General features: G+C 37.2%; 1 protein-coding gene across 1 annotated transcript in view; it reads left to right on the plus strand.

The window, feature by feature from the left end:
- Positions 1–337: 337 nt before the first annotated feature.
- Positions 338–22153, plus strand: part of nt5c2b (5'-nucleotidase, cytosolic IIb) — a 44305-nt gene continuing 22489 nt past the window's right edge. The window contains exons 1-6 of the mRNA XM_039657395.2: positions 338–563; positions 2477–2600; positions 8782–8855; positions 19059–19176; positions 19295–19390; positions 19487–19578. Of these exons, the coding sequence (XP_039513329.2) occupies positions 2497–2600; positions 8782–8855; positions 19059–19176; positions 19295–19390; positions 19487–19578 (484 nt within the window). The 5' untranslated portion in view covers positions 338–563; positions 2477–2496. The remainder of the gene's footprint in view (positions 564–2476; positions 2601–8781; positions 8856–19058; positions 19177–19294; positions 19391–19486; positions 19579–22153) is intronic.

The raw sequence follows: 22153 nt of genomic DNA on the forward strand, positions 1-22153 counted from the left end.
TAAATGTAATCCATTTTTATTTAGTCAGTTCAATCTTACATGTTTTTGTTGCTGTTTTACATTTTCACACAGCTTTTCCACTCACCTTTTGTGGCCTTCTTTGAAAATACCTAATTTACATTGGCTATGTTTACTAGATTTAGTTTAATTAAACTATTTCTATTTTAAACTATAGTTACACCTTACTGTATAGGCCTACACCTTTTACAAGCTCAGGCTAACAATGTAAACAATGATCTGCCAGAGTAGACCAACCATCTTCAAGAGTCTGCCTGACCCGCCTTCGCATTTCACCGTCTCTGATGTGTTGACAGGTTTCGCTCCTCCTCTTCTGGATGTAGCACTGTACAGCTGAAGCACCGCCTCGTCCTGCCCCTCAGCAACTGCTTACAACAACACGGTTTTGAAAAGACGAGCTTTTGATTCACATTAACAGTAATACTTACAGTCTCACTTTGAGTCGCTACGGCAGCGATTTCTGTCTTATTGATAGGCTATTCCTGAAGCGTTCGCGGTTTACAGCGCTGCGGGTGCAACTTTAGCTTTTTGTGCATTGACGGAAGGTGAGTGAGCGAATCGGATGGAACTTAACATTAGTTGTTGTTAATGTCAACGATCTGTTCGTAGGCGTTGTGTGAATGTTTATTCGCTCCTGTTCTGCCTAACGTTTCATAAAAAGATCGGGGATGTTGGATGTTCTGCGCGAAGCTCAAAATTATGTTTAACGTTAGCTGTGCGCTGTGTGCAGTCAGGATTTGACGAACTCCAGTCAAAATATATATATATTTTTACCAGAGCGTAAACCATACCGAATATTATGATTGCTCAACGTTAATACATCCTTTTTACACATCAATACTGGTTGATTGTCAAGGTCTATTTCAGCCATTTTGGTGGAAATTCTATTTAGCTGCTTGGCCTTAGCCAGCCCATATAACGTCCTCGGGGGCTTTTGTCCTTGTTTTTAGCAGCTGAATGTAACTTTTTGTGGTTAAGATTGTGAAAAAAGGCATGTAAATAGGGCAAGCAACAATTGGTTCAGGTTAGTTGCTTATACGAGTAAGTTTTCATCTTCAGTGTTTTACTGCTGCTGTAAGATTTTGTAATGACTTGGCTTAACATTTCGAAAGTAAATCTTGGTCAAATTATTATTATTAATATATTTTTTTTTACCTAATACCTAATCTGTTCTATTTGTGGAAAAAAAGAGTTAAATATTGGGAAATACAGAGCTAGCCAATGCAAGGTTACCAAAACCCATCAACCTTCAATTTCTCCTCCAATGACTAGCTGAACATCCTGCCAATATAAACAATTTTAAGAAAAAAAGGGGTTTTCATTTTTTTTGTGTGTGTGTTTCTTTGGTGTTCAAGGACCAAAAGCCCCCTAAAAAGAATAAAAACCTTCTTTCTTTTCTGATTTTCCCAAAAAATTTAGTTGCAAATCCGTCTGATAGACCACAGTAGAGCTAGTAGTCTAGCTGCCCGCTTGGGTACGTTTTTGCTTAATAAATGAAAGAGTTTTAACCTACTTTTTTCTGTTGTATGTTTAAATATTTGAAAAAGTAAAAGAATGATCAAATGCATTTCTAAAAAGCCAGCTATCCTATTACATATGAGAAAAATGATGTCCGCACCACCTGAAGTTCTTTTTAAACCGTACTTTCTCAGTGACAGTGACTCCCCTTTTCTCCCTCAACATTAGGATCATAAAATAGACGGCTGGTGGGAAAATCTCCTTCCTTTGCCCTTAAGGTCTCTAGCTTGTTTGTGCAAGTCAGCCCTTGTGAAGGCCACTGGCCCCAGTTTGCTGACTCAAGCTTCTATGCTGCAAGTCATTCATCTTGCTTCAATATTTTCAATGGTGCTTAATTTTATTTTCTGAAGTACAATTTAACTTCTTTCAAGAGGGTAGAACATCAGGTTGTCTGTGTTCTGCTTGCTTGCATTTTGCTCACATTTTTTAACTGTTTTCCATACCAAAAATAAACTATAGGCTACTGAAGCTAATACCTGTTAAGCAGTAAAAAAAAAAAAAAATCGATTTCACATTCACAATGACTCTTGCTGGCTTAATTATTTATTTATTATTATTATTATTTTTTTACAGCGTGTATAACGGTCTGATAAAGCATTTCAAGGTTTAATGCTTTCTTTTTTAAATTTATCAGATAATCAAATCAGTCAGTTATTATTCTTGTCTTTGTTGATTCTGATGCAATTAGATTAGAAGTTGTCACATGAGTGGGCCCAGAAGTTGTGTATTGGCTTGTTTAATTTGTGATATAGAATCTACAGATAATAACTAATCCAATCTAAGAAATCTAAGTGCATTCAGTCGTTAATGGAATCTTTTACTGCCTAAGATAAATAAGAACGAACTATCACTTAAAATGCATTGCTTGGGGTTTTTCTATTTCTGTTTTTTTTTTTTTCCTTTTCTTGAAGTTTAATAGATCTTTTAAATCTCTTTACAGACTCAGAACTGACAAATTTAATGATGACGACATCATGGAGTGATCGACTTCAGGACTATGCAGACCTTCCGGCAAACATGGATGGCCTGGCAATGAAGAAATACAGGAGAGAGGCCTACCATAGGTATAACAGAAGAACAGACTGACTGTATAGTATTATGACTGTGTTTAAAATGAAGTCACTAGGCTACCTCAGAAGGAAATGGCATTTTGAATATTTACACAGATTTCACTTTAATTCTTTCTATTTAGATAAAGAGGCGTTTGTTTGCAATCCACTCATTTTAGAAGAGTCCATTGAGTCTCAGAGTGTATAATAGTTATAATTGGATACTGACCATTCCGTACTCTATGATTTTTGCATTTTGTGTGCTGCTTTAAGAATTTAAGTGACTCTTTCAAGAAAGGATACTAGTATTTAGACAGCAGCTCTCTCAAAAGCTAACTAATTATAGGCCAAACCAAACCCTGCATCTTTGGTTCAAACTACATACTGCAAATGGGCATACCTCACAAATGTGTTTGTGTGGTGAACTACCATGCAGTGGAGTTATGCAATCCTCAATATACTGTATAAAAGGAGGGTCGTTTCGGCTCTTCGCAAAAAACTGCCTCTTTAATACACGACGTCCCACTTGTGGCATTATTCCAACCTAAGGTCACGTCTGTAAGTGTAGTTTACTCTTCATACTTAACATGAACTTTGACTTTACATTTCTCCATGCTGAAGCCAAAAGTTCACCGTCTTTTTCCATTACCCAGATAAGTGGACTGAGATAAGGAAAAGTAAATGTGAGTGTCAAGGCAAGGATTCCACCGTCTGTACAGTCTATTTGAGGTCCAAAGGCAGTGGTGTTATCTGGTGTGTGTGATGTGCAGGGAAAAATTTGTCAACTCTCTGAAACTTAGTGGTGAAGCTGTTGAATATATTACAAAATAGGAATAAGATTATAGTTCATGTATATTGTAGAATGACTAAATCTGTGACCCTTAGTACAGTTAACGTCTTTTAAAGGTAACTCAGTTCATGCAGCGACCATCTTTGTAACACTCCCAGGCTATTTATATAGGTAATAAGCATACAATAACCTAAAAAGAAACATCCAGGGGCGGATTAAGTTCTACACAGGCCTCTAGGCTCAGGGATTTTCTCAGTGATGCACCAACATTTTGGCAACCATTCTAAAAATATTCGGCCAGAACCGGATTTCTTTTGTCTGGAATGTTTTGGAATATTTTCAAGCAGTTGCCAAAATTTTGGTGTATCACTTGTTCAAATGTCATCATCTGCATGCCATGCAGGCTAGAATTGCGAAGCAGCGAAACATTATTGGATAATTCACTCTATTCACGTTTGATGTAACCACAGCATAATGAGCAGGCTGCGATGTCAAGATTGCAATGCTGGTGTGTGTGTGTGTGTGCGTGAGAGAGGCACGGGTGAGATTGAAATGTGTGTGTGTAAGAAACACGCGGGCGCGATCCAACAGTGGAGTAGTGTTGTTTTTGGCGGCCTGTTTTAATTTTAGTTTTAGTCTAGTCTTTGTGTCAAGCTAACATTTTAGTTTTTATTAGTTTTAGTCACGTTCATCCTCTTTTTAGTCTAGTCTAGTTTTAGTCGACGAAAACTGATGACATTTTAGTCTAGTTTTAGTTGATGAAAGACATAGTCTAGTTTTAGTCAATGAAAATTGTATTTTAGTCTTTTTTTAGTAGGCAATTCTATTTAACCCAGTCAGTATATACTGTAAGCTAGCCTCGCCTAATATTTTCTTTTAGCCAAACCCATTTCAAACAATCTTATCTTCTTATTATCTTCTTATATTATTGTTACCTTATGACTCAAGAATACATCCATTCCAGACACGGAAGACGCTCTGAATTGAATTTACAACATATTTATTTTACCAACCAAACATTATAAAAGTAGCCTACACAAATGATGAAATGCAAGTTTTTCCAAATGTCATTTCTTCTTTTTCTCCCAAAGACGAATCCCTTTCTCTGTGACCTGTGTCAGACTTAACTTAGTTTCTTGTCGTTTATGCTAACGCCTGTTTCACACATAGTCCGTTTGCAGTGCGTATTTTTCCCGCACCCATGTTACAGTAATAGATTAGCGCTCATAACACGCGCTCTAGGAGCGGCATGTCATAACAGCAGAGCAGAGATTTACACAGGAGGCCTCAACAACGTGACACAATGGAAGTAGGCTAAAATACTGATTTGAAATAAAAAATTGAGAATAAATGTTGTGATTGTGGTGCAGCCGTAGATCAGTTGCGCACTGCAAACGCAGCACATGTGAAAGCAATAACGCGCGCTGCTCTTGCATACACACTGCAACATGCACCGCATACACTCTACACACGGAGTGTGTGTGAAACAGCTGTAACTCACGCAGCTGCTTCGAATGGGGCTTGAGGATCTGAAGTCGCATGCGTTTGCACAGTGCGATCTGATGTAGCCCCTGAAGTGACACAGGAAACAGAAATGCTGCATAATAATAATGCAAGTAGGTTAAACGAGACGAAATAACGTTAAATAACATTTAGTCTCTTCTCGTTTTGGTCAACGAAAATGAAGAGACATTTTAGCATAGTTTTTATTTTTGTAAACCACATTTAGTCTCGTTTTTATTCGTGATCGATATTGCATTATATATTTCATTATAGTCATCGTCACATGACCAGCATTTACGTCGCGTCTCGTTTTCGTCACGTGATAAAAGTTTGTTGACGAAAATATTTAGTCATAATTATCGTTGACGAAAGCAACACTACAGTGGAGACAGAAAAACATACTCCGTCATTTTGTAAATACAGGACATCACTCAGTCTGCAAAGTGTTTACTCATATTTGTGTAGACCTACTGGCAATAAAACATTTGTGCTTTTGTAACACTGTAAACTCTTGTCAAACTGTAACCTACAACTGACACACACACACACACACACAGTTTTAAAAGAAAAACCTATTTATCCAACCCCTTTTTAAAACAGTCTGTGGGCACCATCTTTTGGACATTCATCATATCGCATTGGTTTTCATTTCTTGTCCTCAAAACAGAGCACTAATCTGTTTATTTTTAAGTTACACTTTGATTAAAAAAGAAAATCAAATGTGTTGGTATATTTTATACGGAAATCAATTATTTATAATTCTGATGAAAATAAAGTTAGGGTTAATTAAAATGAAGGAAAACCAATATTTTGATCTGAAATTTAGCAAATGAATTTTAAATGCATTTAGGTACAATTACCAAACATATCTCAAGGTCTTTTTATCTGTTTATTAGTTTAATTAATAAACTAATTATTAGGGTTGGGTATCGAGAATCGAGTATCGATTGGAACCGGGACTAACTTTTCGTTTTTCCCGGAATCGTTCAAAAGTTAAAATTTCAATTCCTAGTTTCGATATTCACAGTCCGCCGAGCGGAAGAAGAAACCGCTGGACAACACCAACGAAGAAGCGTCTACCGGAAGTGTTGGCATAACCGCGCGAGTCGAACATGAGTAGCTTACGTCGGCGGTCCAAAGTGTGGCTTCACTTTTCTAAAAATTAACGAAATCTCGGCAAAATGCAAAATTTGTGACAAGTATTTGTGACAGAAGGAGTATTTCCTTCAGAAAGACCGTTGGTTAGCAAGGTTAGCTAAACTTTTTTGACCCTGCCTCTTAAAAGAATCGAAATCGAGAATCGTTAGGAACCGGAATCGAAACAAGGAATCGGAATCAGAATCGTTTAAATTCAAACGATACCCAACCCTACTAATTATATAAAATTATTATCAGTGCACTATAAATAAACTGGTTATATGCCTTTATTAATAAAGCTTATTTAAAAAAATACAAGGCTTAAGACATTTATAAAAATGCCTTCTGTTTTGCTTTTCACTCCATTGTAACGAAATCGTACCGAATAGTGATGTATGATCCACCCCTAGTATTGTTGTCATACTATTAAGCTAAAGTGGTACCGCTAGACCCGGAGATCGGCTGAATGGTTTCCTAAACGGTAAAAAAACAAACAAAAAAAACAATTGTTTTACTCGAGGGAAGGTGGAAAATGATCTTAATTCCCCAAATGGTGGAATATCCCTGTAAAGTTAGCTAGGCTTTTTATCGTTAGCTGAGTGCTCTGCCCTAACTTCTTATGATACAGCTTCTGTGTAAGATACAAACTTCCGGGTTGGCACACAAAGATTTTTGATAAGTATGCTGATTTTTGTTAAGTCACACTCAGAAATGTGTCATTTGCATATTAAAGGCTACAAAAAATCGAGCATGGGGCACATACGAGCCGCGCCACTGTTACCTTTTTTAGATTAGATTAGATTAGATTAGATTAGATTAGATCAGCCTTTATTTGTCTCACAAGTGAGAAATTTCATCATCAGAAAGTGGATAGTATAGAGTAGAATAATAAGTTAAGATAAATATGTGTATATTTATCTTAACTTATTATATTTACCTTTGAGGAGTTTGCAGGTCTGCATAAACACTGCAGTTTTAGGGAGAAAACACACAGCAATGGTGTTGACTCATAAGAACTCGTGACTCATGACTTGAAAGCATATTAACACCACAAAGACATATAAAACAACATTACAGACTTGATTTTCACCACAGGGGGTCTTTAAAAGCTTTAATTGTCACATGCGCATTCGTTAGTTAAACAAACTCAAAAAGGCGGAACTTCCCATTTTTCAGATGCCATATTTCTCCCTTTCATTACTATACAAGTGATCCGCCTCCTCCCCATTATAATGTCTCTGGTACAGTATAAGTAGCCTATTACAGAATAGGGCAACAAAGAGGATCCATTTGAGATACAAGGGTAATCTGTTTTCCAGCTGTCTCTAACTAGTGATGCACACTCTGTTGTCTGAGCCGCTGCGCCTACCTGGTTCTTCCTGCTGTTGTTGATTGTTCTAGATGTCTCTGAAGGGAAGCAAATAACACCTAACTCAACAACTGGCACAACAACAGAGAATGCTACAGAACTGGCACAATCATTTTTGCAACAAGTCAGAAATTGAATGACAAGAAAGCAGAGAGAGGGGGCTATTGTTTGAACTGTGGGGGTAACATGGTGAACAGGGAAATGGGCTTGACAGACCAGATAGAGCAGTGACATCCACTCAGAATGCAGCGCACACCTGCCTTTCCTACCTGGAAAAGTGAATCATGGGATGTGGTCCAATGTTATGCCACCTCAAGGTAGGTTTGATAAAAAAAAAAACAAAAAAAAAATGAAGAACGATTGGAACCAAACAGTTGTTTGGCACTTTCATAGTAGAAAATAAGTCATGGTGCCAAAGCTTCAATCGTTCTTCAAAATATCTTCCTTTGTGTTCAGCAGAAGAAAGAAACTCATGCAGGTTTGTTTGAGGTTGAGTAAATGATGACAGAATTTTTATTTTTGGGTGCAGAATCTCTTAAAGTCTCTTTTTTTTCTACTAAACATATATTCAGCTGCTGTGTGACAATTTTTAATTTGTTATTTCATACTCTTATCATACTCCTGACGAAGGTCGTGTGACCGAAACGTTGTGTGTGAATAAACTTCATTTTAAATTGCAAGTAACGATAGTGTGCGGGAGTTCCTTATCTGCTTAAACGACTAGCTAGTCTGGTCTTATTATCCGACGCACCTATCACCTGCAGGTGTGCGATGGAGTGTGGTTACTACTTATTTTGTATCATTGAAATTGCTTCTGGATGCATTATAAACTTTAATGCTTTTGTAAAATGATGGATGCAATGGCAGTGTTGTTTTTTTTGTGATTTATCTCTGTTGGTATCAGATTATGTGCATGCACAGAGAGTAATTCAGAGTTCATATCTTGGCATTAAATATCATGACTTATGGACTAAGGGATAGAGTTGACAGTGTGCAAAATAAATGCAGATAGTCTTTGCCCCGTCACAGGGAATGAAAGTTTATTTATTGCCTGGAATATCAATACCATACTGTATTGGTTTTTGATATTGTGTCCGAAAGGCATCCCTTTCTCTAAATTTAAATATATGTATTTCATTATATTTTATTTTTATTTTATTATGAAATGACTTCGCATCTGACTGGAGTTTGTCATAGTCCTGCAGAGATTGGTAGATTGATATAAATCCTTCACTTCTAGAATGTTTGAATAAGGTCCTCAGGTTTTATAGACCTCAATTATTACGAAATTCTGGAAAATCATGGTCTTGTTTTTGAACTATTTTAATTGGTTCTTAATCCTTGCAGAATATTGCAAGCAGCACACATACCTCTGACTGTTTCCCCTTCTTCCCCAGAGTGTTCGTGAACAGAAGTCTGGCCATGGAAAAGATTAAATGCTTCGGCTTTGACATGGACTACACTTTAGCAGGTGAGGTGTTTCCTACTTTAATTGATGATCACGAATAATTGTTTACAGTTTAACGTCTGTTTTCATAGAAGCGTCCCTATGTTTATGTCTCTCAAATGGATCCAGTAACACTCTTGCTTAGAATCTCTGGGTAAACATACAGTAGGATTCTTGGGTATATTTAGCTACCCCTCGTCTGGATTTGGAATCTGGAAAACTGAGGTGATGTCTCTTATACACAAAGGGCCAGATTTATCCTCTTTTGGCAATTAAAAAAAACTACTGTCAGCAGGAAGGATTTAGGCGTGGACAGTTATTTTTGTGGCTTATCTTATTGCATATGCATTTAAACCTTATTGCATATGCAAGAGTATTTAAACGATTTACTAAGGTTTGCGCTCCTCAATCTACTGGTATTTGCACCATTATTTACCACCCCAAAAAAAGCATGTCTTATACCAGATGCGAACTTGCACTGCTCTTGATGGATTGCGTTGGTCATTATGGAAATGATCCGGCTGCGTCTGTGTTCTTTAATTAATTTGTGCGTCGTCAGTAGATCAAATGCAGAACTTTCCAGTTCCATTTGCGCTTTTTTGGAATTGTGCTCTCATGCTAATTTGCCCTGTTTAGGAAATCTGGCTTAAAGTGTTTTATTTTCTGTGATCTAAACCATAGTTTGTCTTGTTGGCTCGGGGCTTAGTTTGTTTAAATGACTATCAACATAAACAAGCCAATTATTTACAGCTTAATATATTTCTGTCAGTTAGGTGTTCCAAGAACCTGAAATAAGAGAGGGTTTGGTTTTTATGGTGCAGCAGTTTAACATGGATCAGATGCATTGGGTTTCCGAAATCCCTTTGCTCTCTGTTATTGGTCCCAGGGACTCAGCTGCTGGTGGTGGATAAAGTCCTCACTAAATCTGGGCTGAGGGCCATGAGAGAGCAGATCAGTTCTTTGACAGTTCGAATTGATGGCTCTTAAGAGGTGGATAGCGTCTATTGTAGCCAACCGGGTAATGTGGCCTGAGCTGAAGGCTTCTCAGCTGTTGACATCACATTACAGCTGGCTGTAACCAAGTGCAAATGTTTACAAGTACAAACCCTATGTTGTTTCTCATCCTCTGATCAAGTTGCAACCACAGTAACTAACTTTTAATACATCACTCTTGATTGTTAACCAAAACATTTGTAAAAATCGAATCTTATATACTCACCCTGATGTCGATCAAAACCTGTATGACTTGATTTATTCGGCTGAACACAAAAGATTATATTTAAAAGAATGAACAGTTTTTTTGTCCATACGATGAAAGTTCTTGCATTCAAAACAACAATGGACCGTGGATTTGTATGGACATAAAAACATGACATTTGAAAAACAAGAAAAACATATTTGGAAAAAATATCTCTGTGTTAAACAAAATAATGAAAGTCATACAAGTTTGGAACAACATAATGGTGAATAATGATGACAGAATTGTCAACTATCTCTTTAAAATTCTTTAATTACCAGTCTATCTTTTATTTATTCCATTAATCTTATACTCTCTCAGTGAAAAAAATAACACTTTTCACTCTTGGTGGAGACAAATTTTCTTTTGGCTCTACAATGGAATATTAATAGACATTAGTATTCATTGTTGATCTCAAATGCAGCTACAAAAAGCATTGTTCCAAACCAACACAATGCTAGATCCAAGCACCGTTTAATATTTCCTGTCGCTTATTGAGTCCATTGCCCAACCAAATCCCTTTTGTGATTGGGACCAGTGTGCAAGGTAATACCCTGCACGTGTACAGAGCTGTGGAACAAACTCTCCATCTAAGCTTGGTGTTGACAGCTCTTCAACCTGGCAGTCCGTTAAGTCACAGAGGAAGCCCACCACCTCTGCATTCTTTGTATAGACTAAAGTCTTTTTCACAAAACAGAGAAGTAAAAGCCTGTTTAAATAGCAGAGTATGTTTACTTAAGAACTTTTTTTTTTATTAATTTAGTATATGAAAGACACATTCAGTACAGTCTATGCTGTTGTTTAAGAACCTGACAGCAGTCCAAAGTCAACCAGAGGCTAAATGCAGCCAGAACGTGTTAATGAGGGAGAGCTTGATGGACGGACTGAAAGGTTGGGGGAGTTTGTTTATCTTGTACAACAAATAATTGACATTTTCTTACAAAAGGTAACACAAGCTATGAAATGCTGATCCACCTTTGCAGCATGTGTTATTATAATCTGTCCAGATGTGTATTCGGTGTATGGAGGAAGAAACATGAATCTTCATGGCTTGAGTGTGTGTGTGTGTGTGTGTGTGTATAAATATATATATATATATATATATATATATATATATATATATATATATATATATATATATATACTGTGTGTATATATATATATATATATATATAAATATATATATATATATATATATATATATATATATATATATATATATATATATAGGGTGATGCACAGATCATTGCAAACAAGTAGCTGTAGAATCTGGAATGACAAATATAAGATGTTGTAAATGGAAGGATGGGGACGTATTTGTCATATATTATACAGAAGTCTACTGCGGCATTATTTATCTGGCATCATCTTACTGTCGTCAGTCATGGAGGTGAAAGCTCTCTGGCGACGACCGCTTAAATTAGTTATGAGGAAAATTTGATCTTGCCCATTGGAACTCATATCCCCATTTAAAAGGGGGCTTACTGGTCTTTACTGGGTTTGCTGATCAGTGATCATCAGGCAAGGTTTTGGCCACAGACCAGATAAACCAGCTGAACATCAGCTTTGTCATGTTTGGAGACAGACTAGCAAGCCATCTTTTGTTGGGTTTGGCAAACGCTTCTTGGTTGGGTTTGTAAGTTTCTGAAAAGCTGATAAATCAATAAAACTATAATTAACGTAATTTGGGAATGCAATGTGCACTATCAGGTTCACTTTATTTGCATCTACATTTGCATAATTTCCAACACTTTTGTGGACCGAAATGTACAGCATTTCACCAATATTCAAGTTAATAATTTACTTCTTGACTGGCCTTATGTTAAATTTGAAAACATAATTTTGTATGCTTTTGTAAAAAAGCATGATGTTTTCAACATTATATTCTCTAAATATTAGTCATATTACCTATAAGATACGGGTTAGCTTATATAAAGTTAAAGAATAAAGTTTAAGTTTGTGGACTCTGCAAATCTCCTTTTATGAATCTGGTCCATGCGTTTATATATCCAAAATAAATTATCTTAATTCTCTTTTACCTTTTGTATTTAGGTAGAAGATCTTTTTCTGTGCAATCGCACAGACTCTGATTGGTGATGCCAGTATATTGATATACTATTGCCGAGGCTTCAATTGAACTGTAGATATACGTTAATATTTCATGTTAGGTTTGAGGTTATGAGATGTGTCTATATTTTATAACAATGTATAGCTCATAGCATTTTTTTTTTAAATAATCATAAACCAATTTCACCCTTCAAACCTTTATCACACTTTTGTGTTGGCCACATATAATGAGGTATTCTGTCGGCAGACCTCAATAACACTGCCAAAAATGTTTTCCTTTCACCTTTGCAGTAGTGTGCTTACTGTGCTAGCTCAGTAACAAAATTGCCCAAGCTCAGCACTGGTATGCTGTTAAGCAAAGAGTGATGATGGGAATAGTGACTGAGGAGGAAAAAGAGGCTCAAAATAGGTTTCGCTGTAGCTTCGTGGAACATACTGAAGAGGAGAGAGAAAAACAGAGGGAAAGGGCAGCTGGGTTTATGTACAGCTGCTATCTGGGTGGAAGAATCTGGCCTGAGTTAGTGACTCTGTTGGGGTTTGCTTGCCTATGTGTGCCAGTACTTCTTCTTTTGCTATTCAGTTTTATCCACCTCCCCCTGAACAGCCTGTCTATCATACATCTGTAAAGATACAAGGCCTGGAACAGACCTGAAACTCACTGGATACATTGTAAACATACCATATTTTCTATCGCCCTACAACCCATCGCGCTCTTTAAGATCACTAAATTCGAGGCTTCTGGTCATTCCTAGGATATCCAGATCCACCAAAGGAGGGAGAGCATTTTCACATTTAGCTCCGAAGCTCTGGAATAGCCTTCCTGATATTGTTCGTTGCTCAGACTCGCTCTCCCAGTTTAAAACTAGACTAAAGACGCATTTATTTAGCCTGGCATTCATATACATTTTTTATCTTACAGTTACTGTAAATTTGGCCTCTAGTTCATAAACGCCAGAGGAGAACTGGCCCCCGACTGAGCCTGGGTTCTCCCAAGGTTTTTTTTTTTTTTCTCCATTGGATGATCTGATGGAGTTTCAGGACACCATCGGGTCACTTGATGGAGTTTTTCGGTTCCTTGCCACTGTTGCCTTTGGCTTGCTCAGTTGGGGATATTCAAATTAAATGACCCATCATACCATTGATCATCTTTTTTTCATGAATAAACAAACACTGTGATGTTGTCTTGATTGAGACTGTGAAGCAGCTTTGATACAATCTGTATTGTGAAAAGCGCTATATAAATATATTTGACTTGACTTGACCTATTAAGCCCATTAAGCACACTACCACCTTTGAGCTCAGATTATAAAAAGAAAAAAAAAAAAATTGTATTATCCTACTTGATGTCTTAATCAACTAATGTGTTTGTTATTACATACCTCCTGTAATTTCAAGCAAATCAGACCATTGCACTTTGAGATATGGATATCCATGTGTTCACACTGTCTGGTGGCCATTTTGAAAGCTTTCTGAGAACTTTCACCAGGAGAGGAGACCCTCAAATGTGCATTTTTTTTTTTTACTTTAAGCCTTTATTTTGGGTTAGTATAACTACTTACTGCAAAATTAAGACATTAATGTTTATACTTTTGCATATTATAACCTGGAACCTGGATGTGGGAAATACTTTATTTTGTAGTACGATGAGCTTTAAGCTGCAGTCCGTAGCTTTTTTGTGGTTAAAAATTTTACAAAATACATATTTGAGAAAATGCATAACCAGCCAGTGTTCAAAACTATCTGCTTTGCCTTAGCTCGATTCAAAGCGGTAAGCTTGAAATAATGTTTTTAATTCCAGTGGTACTGGTGGTTTTCCGTGGGAGATTCGAGCATGTCTTTACGTCATTATGTCACATCTGTACACATAAAGAAGGAGTCTTGGCTAAGTAGGCTATATTGCATGTGAGGATGTTGGAGGTGGAAATTTACAGCCTTTTCTCACAGCACTTGATAGACAGTGGTATGAATAAGTTTTGGCACCCATGCTAAAGTTGCCTAAAAAGAGGAATAAAAAATCATCTTTTGGATATTGATCTTAATGCCTTAATTAGAAAAATGAGGAAAAGTCCAACCTTTAAGGACACCAGTTTTCTTTGTGAATGAATAATGTATCATAAATAAACAAATGTTGTTCCTTAAAATACAGGGTGCATAAGTCAGGGCACCCCTATGTTAAATTCCCATAGAGTCAGGCAGATTTTTATTTTTAAAAGCCAGTTATTTCATGGATCCAGGATAATATGCATCCTGATAAAGTTCCCTTGGCCTTTGGAATTAAAATATCCCCACATCACCACACACCTTCCACCACACCTAGAGATTGGCATGGTTTTACTTCAGTTAGCCTAATAGCTGGTTTGATTTGCATTGAAAGATGATCTTATGGAAAGTACCCTATGCCAATCTCTAGGTGTGGTGGAAGGTGTGTGATGATGTGGGGATATTTTAATTCCAAAGGCCAAGGGAACTTTATCAGGATGCATATTATCCTGGATCCATGAAATAACTGGCTTTTAAAAATAAAAATCTGCCTGACTCTATGGGAATTTAACATAGGGGTGCCCTGACTTATGCACCCTGTATTTTAAGGAAAAACATTTATTTATTTATTTATGATGCATTATTCATTCACAAAGAAAATTGGTGTCCTTAAAGGTTGGAGTTTTCCTCATTTTTCTAATTAAGGCATTAAGATCAATATCCAAAAGATGATTTTTTTATTCCTCTTTTTAGGCAACTTTAGCATGGGTCCAAAACGTATTCATACCACTGTAACTAAACTTATACATTTGATGGCGGATCCAGAAAGGATACAGATAGGAAGGACAGTACATGTAGTCACGCAATGCTGGTGTTGTTAACATTAACAATTTGAGAACAAAGTAGAATTTGCATGGTTTTACGTGATATGATAAGCGATTGTTAGATTTAATCAGCATGATTTACTGCAATGCCAGAACCAGAACAATAGTGGATGTTACTTGCTTGTTCAGATGACATTTTCTGGTGAAAGTTATTATGTTGGTCATAATTTCAATTAGCCTGACTTCGTCATACTCATATTCTGGTCAGAATATGAGTCTGAAACTCCTCCATAGGGCTTTGATTATGAGGCGTGTCTTAACCAAATCAGGAAGAAAAAAAAACTCTGCACTCAATTGGATAGTCAGTAGACCTACAACCAATCAGCGCAATGCAGTAAGTCAACTACTTTGCACATCGCAGCTGTTAACAGAACTTACTGTTTTTAGAAGTAAAATAACAAGTGTTGCTTCTTTTACTTGGTCCTCCATGAGTGCGACCAAAGGAGAAACCACAACAACCACAGGCTTTTCATTACGTCCCATCTTCTTAGCGACCATTGGAGCCAGCTGATAAGTTACACTTTTGCCGAATCATGTAGGAAGGACGGCAAAAATATCTTTCCGATCGACAAATGCCTTGTTTGCAGTTTTCTGTTTGTCTATTAAAATTAATGCGCTGTTGATTTATTTTACAACAGACGCGACAGTGGAATCTATACATCTCAATTCTCCAGCTGCAGTCATCGTTGAGGAAAACCAGTTAAGCGCTCTTTGATAACGTGATGATTGCGTCCCTGAGGATCACCTGTCCATCATCGTATAAAGCCCGCTCTGGCAATTTGATTGGCCCGATCATTTTTTGACTGATCATAATTACGCATCAATGGATTGAGTCCAGACCGAACTTCCCGACCAAAAAATGTTGTGGGCGGAGTTCGGGCTGGCATCCAGGCTAACTTCTAATAAGAATAATCTGTGATTCTGAATGGCATTATCCACACCAGCATGTACTGGTGCAAGCTACCAGTAGCTTGTGGCCTGATTGGTGGTAGCTCGCATAATTGAAGCGATGCACTCATTTTTTCCAGACGCAGTTTGTTTGTACTTCACGGTTGTCTATGACAACTATTGACAACAAACCCACCGTAAGCTGCCATGAGACTATCTATGGTAAGCCCATTGGTGATTAAAAAAATAAAATAAATAAATAAATAAATAAAACGTGGCACAGGCAACGATGGGCCTTGTTAACAATAAACTTTAATTTCAAGTAGGGGGCCACAAGCTGCGAGTTTAAAAACAACGGCTTAAAGGGTACAAAAAAAAAAATGTGAAAAAATTATGACAATATGGTTTAGGAAAATAACAAAGGAATTAGTAACTATAGAAAAAAAATTGTTTTCCATAGCATTTCTAAGCTCATCAACGGTTTATGGCGGAGTGTCACCTGTCAATGACAGTCTAAGTGGAATTTATGTATTTGTTTGTTGAGAATATTAGCTTTGAAAGACAAACTTCCCATAATAGAACAGCTGCAAGTACAAATGTGTTCTTAAGTAACATAACAGAATAATGCTTAATCTTCAGGCATGCACAAACACAAACTTCTTATAGAAAAATAGAAATCTTGCAAAAAACAAAACAAAAAAACAAGCAGGTTGTTGTGGTCAAACATCTCTGTCTTCTGTATCAACGGACCCATGAGTTCACCCTGAGGCACTCCTCTGATTCTCGTTTCCCACTCTCAAGAGATCCTTCTGGGTTTCTGCCCTTTGACCTGCCATCTCATCAACAACAAGCCTAACACATTTCCAGCTCTTTCATAACAACTTGTAACATGAGCTGAAGTGTCTGTGTACAGAAGAGTACCAACCAGCTTTGCTGAAGCTTGTTCTAGACACGTCTTATTCTAATTTCTCCTGCATGCGGGTGTGAGGATGGAACAACAAATATAGGAGTTAGTCACGCAAAATGCCTTTTGTTACTGAAATGCCATCCAAATCCCTCTGCACAGGCTTGGGGTCTAATTGGGTTTAAAACTTTTAGGGCAAGTGGGTTCGGTTTCATACTGGATTAGATCACAGAGCTTACATGGCCGTGTTAAGCCTTTGTAATATGAATGTTCTGGTACTCTCTGCTTGCTCTGCGAAAGGACAAGGTTGGGGTCGACACGTATCACAGGTGCAAATCCAAGCTCTCCCAGAGAGTGTCTTTAAATACAACAGTTATGCTGCCATCTATGCATCTTTCTGTTTTATTTTTGGTCAGTGATTATTCAGCTCCCTCCCTTCCATTTAACTTGGAGGAAATTTACAGAAATTTCAGCCAAAAATGTTAAAAAATGTTAATGTGGTGAAGTGACAGTGGTTGGAAGATATCATACTAAAAGGCATAGGCCTAGTTCACACAACACTGAAAATTCTGTCATAATTTACTCACCATGTCATTGAAAAAATATATGGCATTCTTTCAAACTGGGTACACAAAATATATTTTGAAAAACAAAACAATCTGTTCAATGTTGTTTTGGATCCCATTGACTGTAATTGTATGGGCACAAACTAGGGCTGAACGATTAATTGCATTTGCGATAAAATCGCGATATGATGAAACGCGATTTTGTAATCGCAAGAGCTGCGATTAAACTGGTCACGTGACACGCGAGAGAAAAGCAGTCTGCAAGATAAAGCATCAACTTGCCACGCTACGCAGTCTGGCGTTCAGAAAAGAACAGTTTATTGTGTTATTTATTCTCTCCTCTCCTCAACAATCCTGGATCGATTCAGAGAATTTCAGAATCGAGTATGAGCTTAGTTTTTAAACACAGATGCGTGATGACGCTGCGCATGCTTTAGATTTAGAAACGAACCGTGTTCTGAATCTGCTTGCTTCTATTTTCTCGCTCTCTCTCTTCCTCACTCACACACACGACACCGCTCGAACCTTACAAAACATAGTAACGTTATTTTATAAAGTTCGGGATTGAACCGAATTACAAGGACATTCGCGGGCTTCATTGAACAGGTTTTGCCGCTTTGCTTGATGTTATAACGTTACTCTTGCAGTGCGCGTTCTCTCCCGCGGGAATTTTCCTTACAAATGCTTCAGCATTATTTATGTCTTTTGGAATGCAGTTGGCTTATATATTAAAACCATGAAAATCACTGAGAAGGCTGCTTTCATTTTAAAATACTAACACGTGCTTTGTGAAGAGCGCTCGTGCATGCGGCCGTGAGCGACTCGTGGTTAAATGTACTTGCATGTCAAAATGCTTTTATGACGCGAAATTAATGTAAACACGGTCAGTTATATCTTAAACCAACAGGACAAACCACATTTACAATTTCAAAAGAGATATGTGCATTAGTGTGAATGCAGCTTTTCGTATCTAAACTGAGGGGAAATCACTCCAACTCTTGAATGAAAAACATTCAGACAGCCTACTTTTAAATACTGAGACCACTCTTTGTTTATTGCTTGTAATGTTTTTTTTTTTGTTTCTCTTTATTTACTAGCTTTTATATTTTGAAGCTATATTATTTTATATAGCCTATTTAAAATTTTTGACATGTAATTGGTTTAATTAAATGTTTTTTTTTAATATTTATTTTTTAAAGTATGTGTTTTACACATGTAATTAAATACATATTTTAAGAGTTATTAAGATTAATTAATAAGAAAAAAGTAGATCGGATCATGAGCTATCTAAAGATTCCCATCCGTACTGCACAATGATTTATTGCTTGTCTTTGTCAACTAATACAGAAGGTAAATAACTTTTTTTTTTTAAATCGCATATTAAATCGCAATCGCAATATTGGTTAAAAAAATCGCAATTAGATTATTTTCCAAAATCGTTCAGCCCTAGCACAAACATCAAATACCTTGGTGTGTGTTCCACAGCTTAAAGAAAGTAATGCAGATTTTGAACATGAGGATGAGTAAATAAAGAATTTTCATTTTTAATATGAAATTAACTGTTCCACTATGGTACATTAATACTTATTACAGGACTATACTGGATGTGATCAATGGAATTGTATAGTAGTTTTTTTGACTTTATTTACTGGTATGTTATCAATGTCCAGTGTGTCTAACTGAATGCCTCTCTATCTGTAGTATACAAATCACCTGAATATGAATCTTTGGGCTTTGATCTGACTGTGGAACGGCTGGTCTCCATTGGCTACCCACAGGAACTGCTCGGTTTTGTTTACGACCCCACTTTTCCTACAAGGTAATGAACTCCCCTTAGCAGACCATATTTGGAAAAGTTATCAGTACCAAGACTATCTTGTGATATTGTATTCATTGGATAATGAGCACATCTAACCCATTATTGTACTTTTTTACAGAGGTCTCGTGTTTGACACCATGTATGGCAACCTCCTAAAGGTTGATGCTTACGGAAACATCCTGGTCTGTGCCCATGGCTTTAACTTCCTGCGAGGGTGAGTAATCCTGGCCCCCAATGGATGGGCTTGGTTACAGATCTCTGTTGAAGCCTGTGGAGTATGTGCTCAAAATGTTTCTGTGTCCCATGCCAGCCCTGACATCCGAGAGCTATATTCAAACAAGTTTATCCAGCGGGATGACACGGAACGCTTCTACATCCTCAACACACTTTTTAACCTTCCAGGTAGGCACCCCATCACTGTCCCAAATACCTCTGTCACTTGCTGCCATTTAGAGACACATCAGGTGTCTTTTTGACCTTTTAATACGTGTGTGTGTGTGTGTGTGTGTGAGGAGTGTGTATTTGAAATTCCTCAGTTGAAAAGTGTTTGAAAAGTGTGATCTTTGTTCTGACTGACTAACTGCTGCCAAATTCTATATAATAATAAGGAGCAGGTTCTACTGTATTTGTGTGCAGTTATTTTCTCTGGAAATTTGCTGTACAGTTATTACAGAGTGAGTACAATGTGATTTATACTTATCAAAATGCAAGCTTGGTTTATATTTTAGAGTTGCAATTGTAACACAAGACTTTGTTACATTTAAAGCAGGTGATTGTTATTTGAACTAGTAAAATTCATTTTTACAGGTTCTTTTATAATGAACCAAGCAAAGTTACTACTGAACTTAATTTAGTTATCATTAAGCACCATGAGACATATGGAAAAGCAGCTTTGCTGTTTTGTTTGGAAAAAAAAAAAGAATAAGACATTTTTGACAAACACCTTTTTACTTGCAATATGCATACACAATTTTCAAAGATACAAACCATTTTTGTTGCATTTAAAAAGCACTTTGAAAACAAAAATTATTCAGTATATAATTGTCTAAATATAAACTACCAGGGCCTAAAAATAACACTCGGCAAGCGCCAAATGCAAGTAAAAATCGACGACTTTTTCTATTCATTCTAACAATGCCTGATATTGCGATATTCTTTAGCCTGATTATCAAATCACAAAGCCTGCATTGTAATTATAAAAACTATGAGTGTTTTGAGTGTCTCAAAGTGGCTCGGTAGCAGTCAATGCTGCTCCATATGAACACTCAAGTGCTGTGAGTTTAAATCGCGTATAATGTGTTTGAAATCGCGTATAACGTATTTGAAATTGCAACGTGCCAAACATCTTCCTAAGTTTGTAACGAGAGTGGTTTATGTATCTGTTGTCAACAAAAGATAAGCAGTTCAAAAGAGAAGTTTCCCTGCGGTTTCCTCTCTCAGGGAACTCAGTGCTGCTTCAGTTGTTCACCCGCAGAACTCGATGTCTCAAGCACTTGTGAAATCATGACAGTCTTATTGGTTGATGACAGTACGATTAAGTTACATTGAGTGCCCGAGTGTATAAAAAGGTGTCTGCATTACAGGTTGTCAGCTTTGTTGTCTTCAGGAAGCACTTTCCCAGATAGCAAACTGACATTGAATCAACGTGGAAATATGACATCGAAACAACGTTGATCTGACATTGTTTTGCTCATCGAATTAACGTTGAACCAACGTCAGACGCGTCATTCTTTCAAAACTAACGGAAAATCAACTTGAAATCAACGCGTTGTTTCAACGTTATGAAAGCAAACCAATTTTCGATTTTCATTTAGCTTTGAAGAATGCCGCGTCTGACGTTGGTTCAACGTTAATTCGATGAGCAAAATCAACGTTGTTTCGATGTCATGAGAGACGTCGTTTCCACGTTGATTCAATGTCAGTTTGCTGTCTGGGTTGTTTGTATGTGCATGTAAAGCTAGGAGTCCATCACAGCGCGTTCGATGCATTCAAGGTCCATTCTTACTTGACTGTCTCTCAGGGGGATAAAATCAAGCTTCTGAATGGAACGCATTCAGCTTTCGAGGGAGTTCGATGCACTCATCGAACGCAGTTGGAAGATCTGTTCTAGCTTGTCTCTTTCTCGGGATGAGAATCAAGCATTTGCACAGAGCACGTAAGGCTCTCAATGGAGCATTCGCAGTGGGAAGCTCCTTCCTTGCTTGACTCTTTCTTTAGGGATGAGAATCGAGCACGTAGAGGTTCTTTGGGATTTTAGGCTGAATGTGGAAGGAGCATTTCCCTTCTTTGGGCTTTTCTCACTAGCTCTATTGCTCTCATGCTGAAACAGGAATTACACTTGAGGCGTGGCACCTTCTGATCTGCTATTTGAGTGGGCAGAGCTTGAGATGAGTGTTCCCCTTTCTCTTGCTCTTCTCCTGACTCATTTTTGGATTTGGATTTGGTCACTGACATGCTCGGATTGGAAAACATTATAGAAAGACTCCTCACAGAGATTCACGTTTTGGTTAATTGTAAGATCCTTTTTGTTTAAACTCAAACAGACGTTTATTGATCTCTTCAAACCCACCGGACTCCATTGACAAAAACAGTATCTTTACCTTGCACACCATCATAAAACAAACTAAATAGGAACAAAATAAAACTCACCAAAAACCATTTTGTTTTTTTTTATGTCAATCATGGACTCGTTCGAGCAGTGAGGTGAAGCATGGGGTAGACATCTAACTCTGTAATGATGTTTTCGACCAGAAATTACTGAGTGAGGGAAGAGATTGCAATGTTCGTTGGCTAAATTTGCTGTTTTATTACGCACCAAAAACAATGTACACATATACTTGTTTTCCAAAGATGGCTCCTGCCTGTATACACAAAGTGGACTGTCTTTATAAAATATCTTCTTATTAAACGGTCTGTACACTTACAAAGTTCTCAATGTTTTGTTTTGCATGTATGGACCCTCATTATGTTACTGTGT

Source organism: Pimephales promelas, chromosome 6 (genome assembly GCF_988280905.1).
Source record: "Pimephales promelas chromosome 6, fPimPro1.hap1.1, whole genome shotgun sequence".
Classification (NCBI taxonomy): Eukaryota; Metazoa; Chordata; class Actinopteri; order Cypriniformes; family Leuciscidae; genus Pimephales; species Pimephales promelas.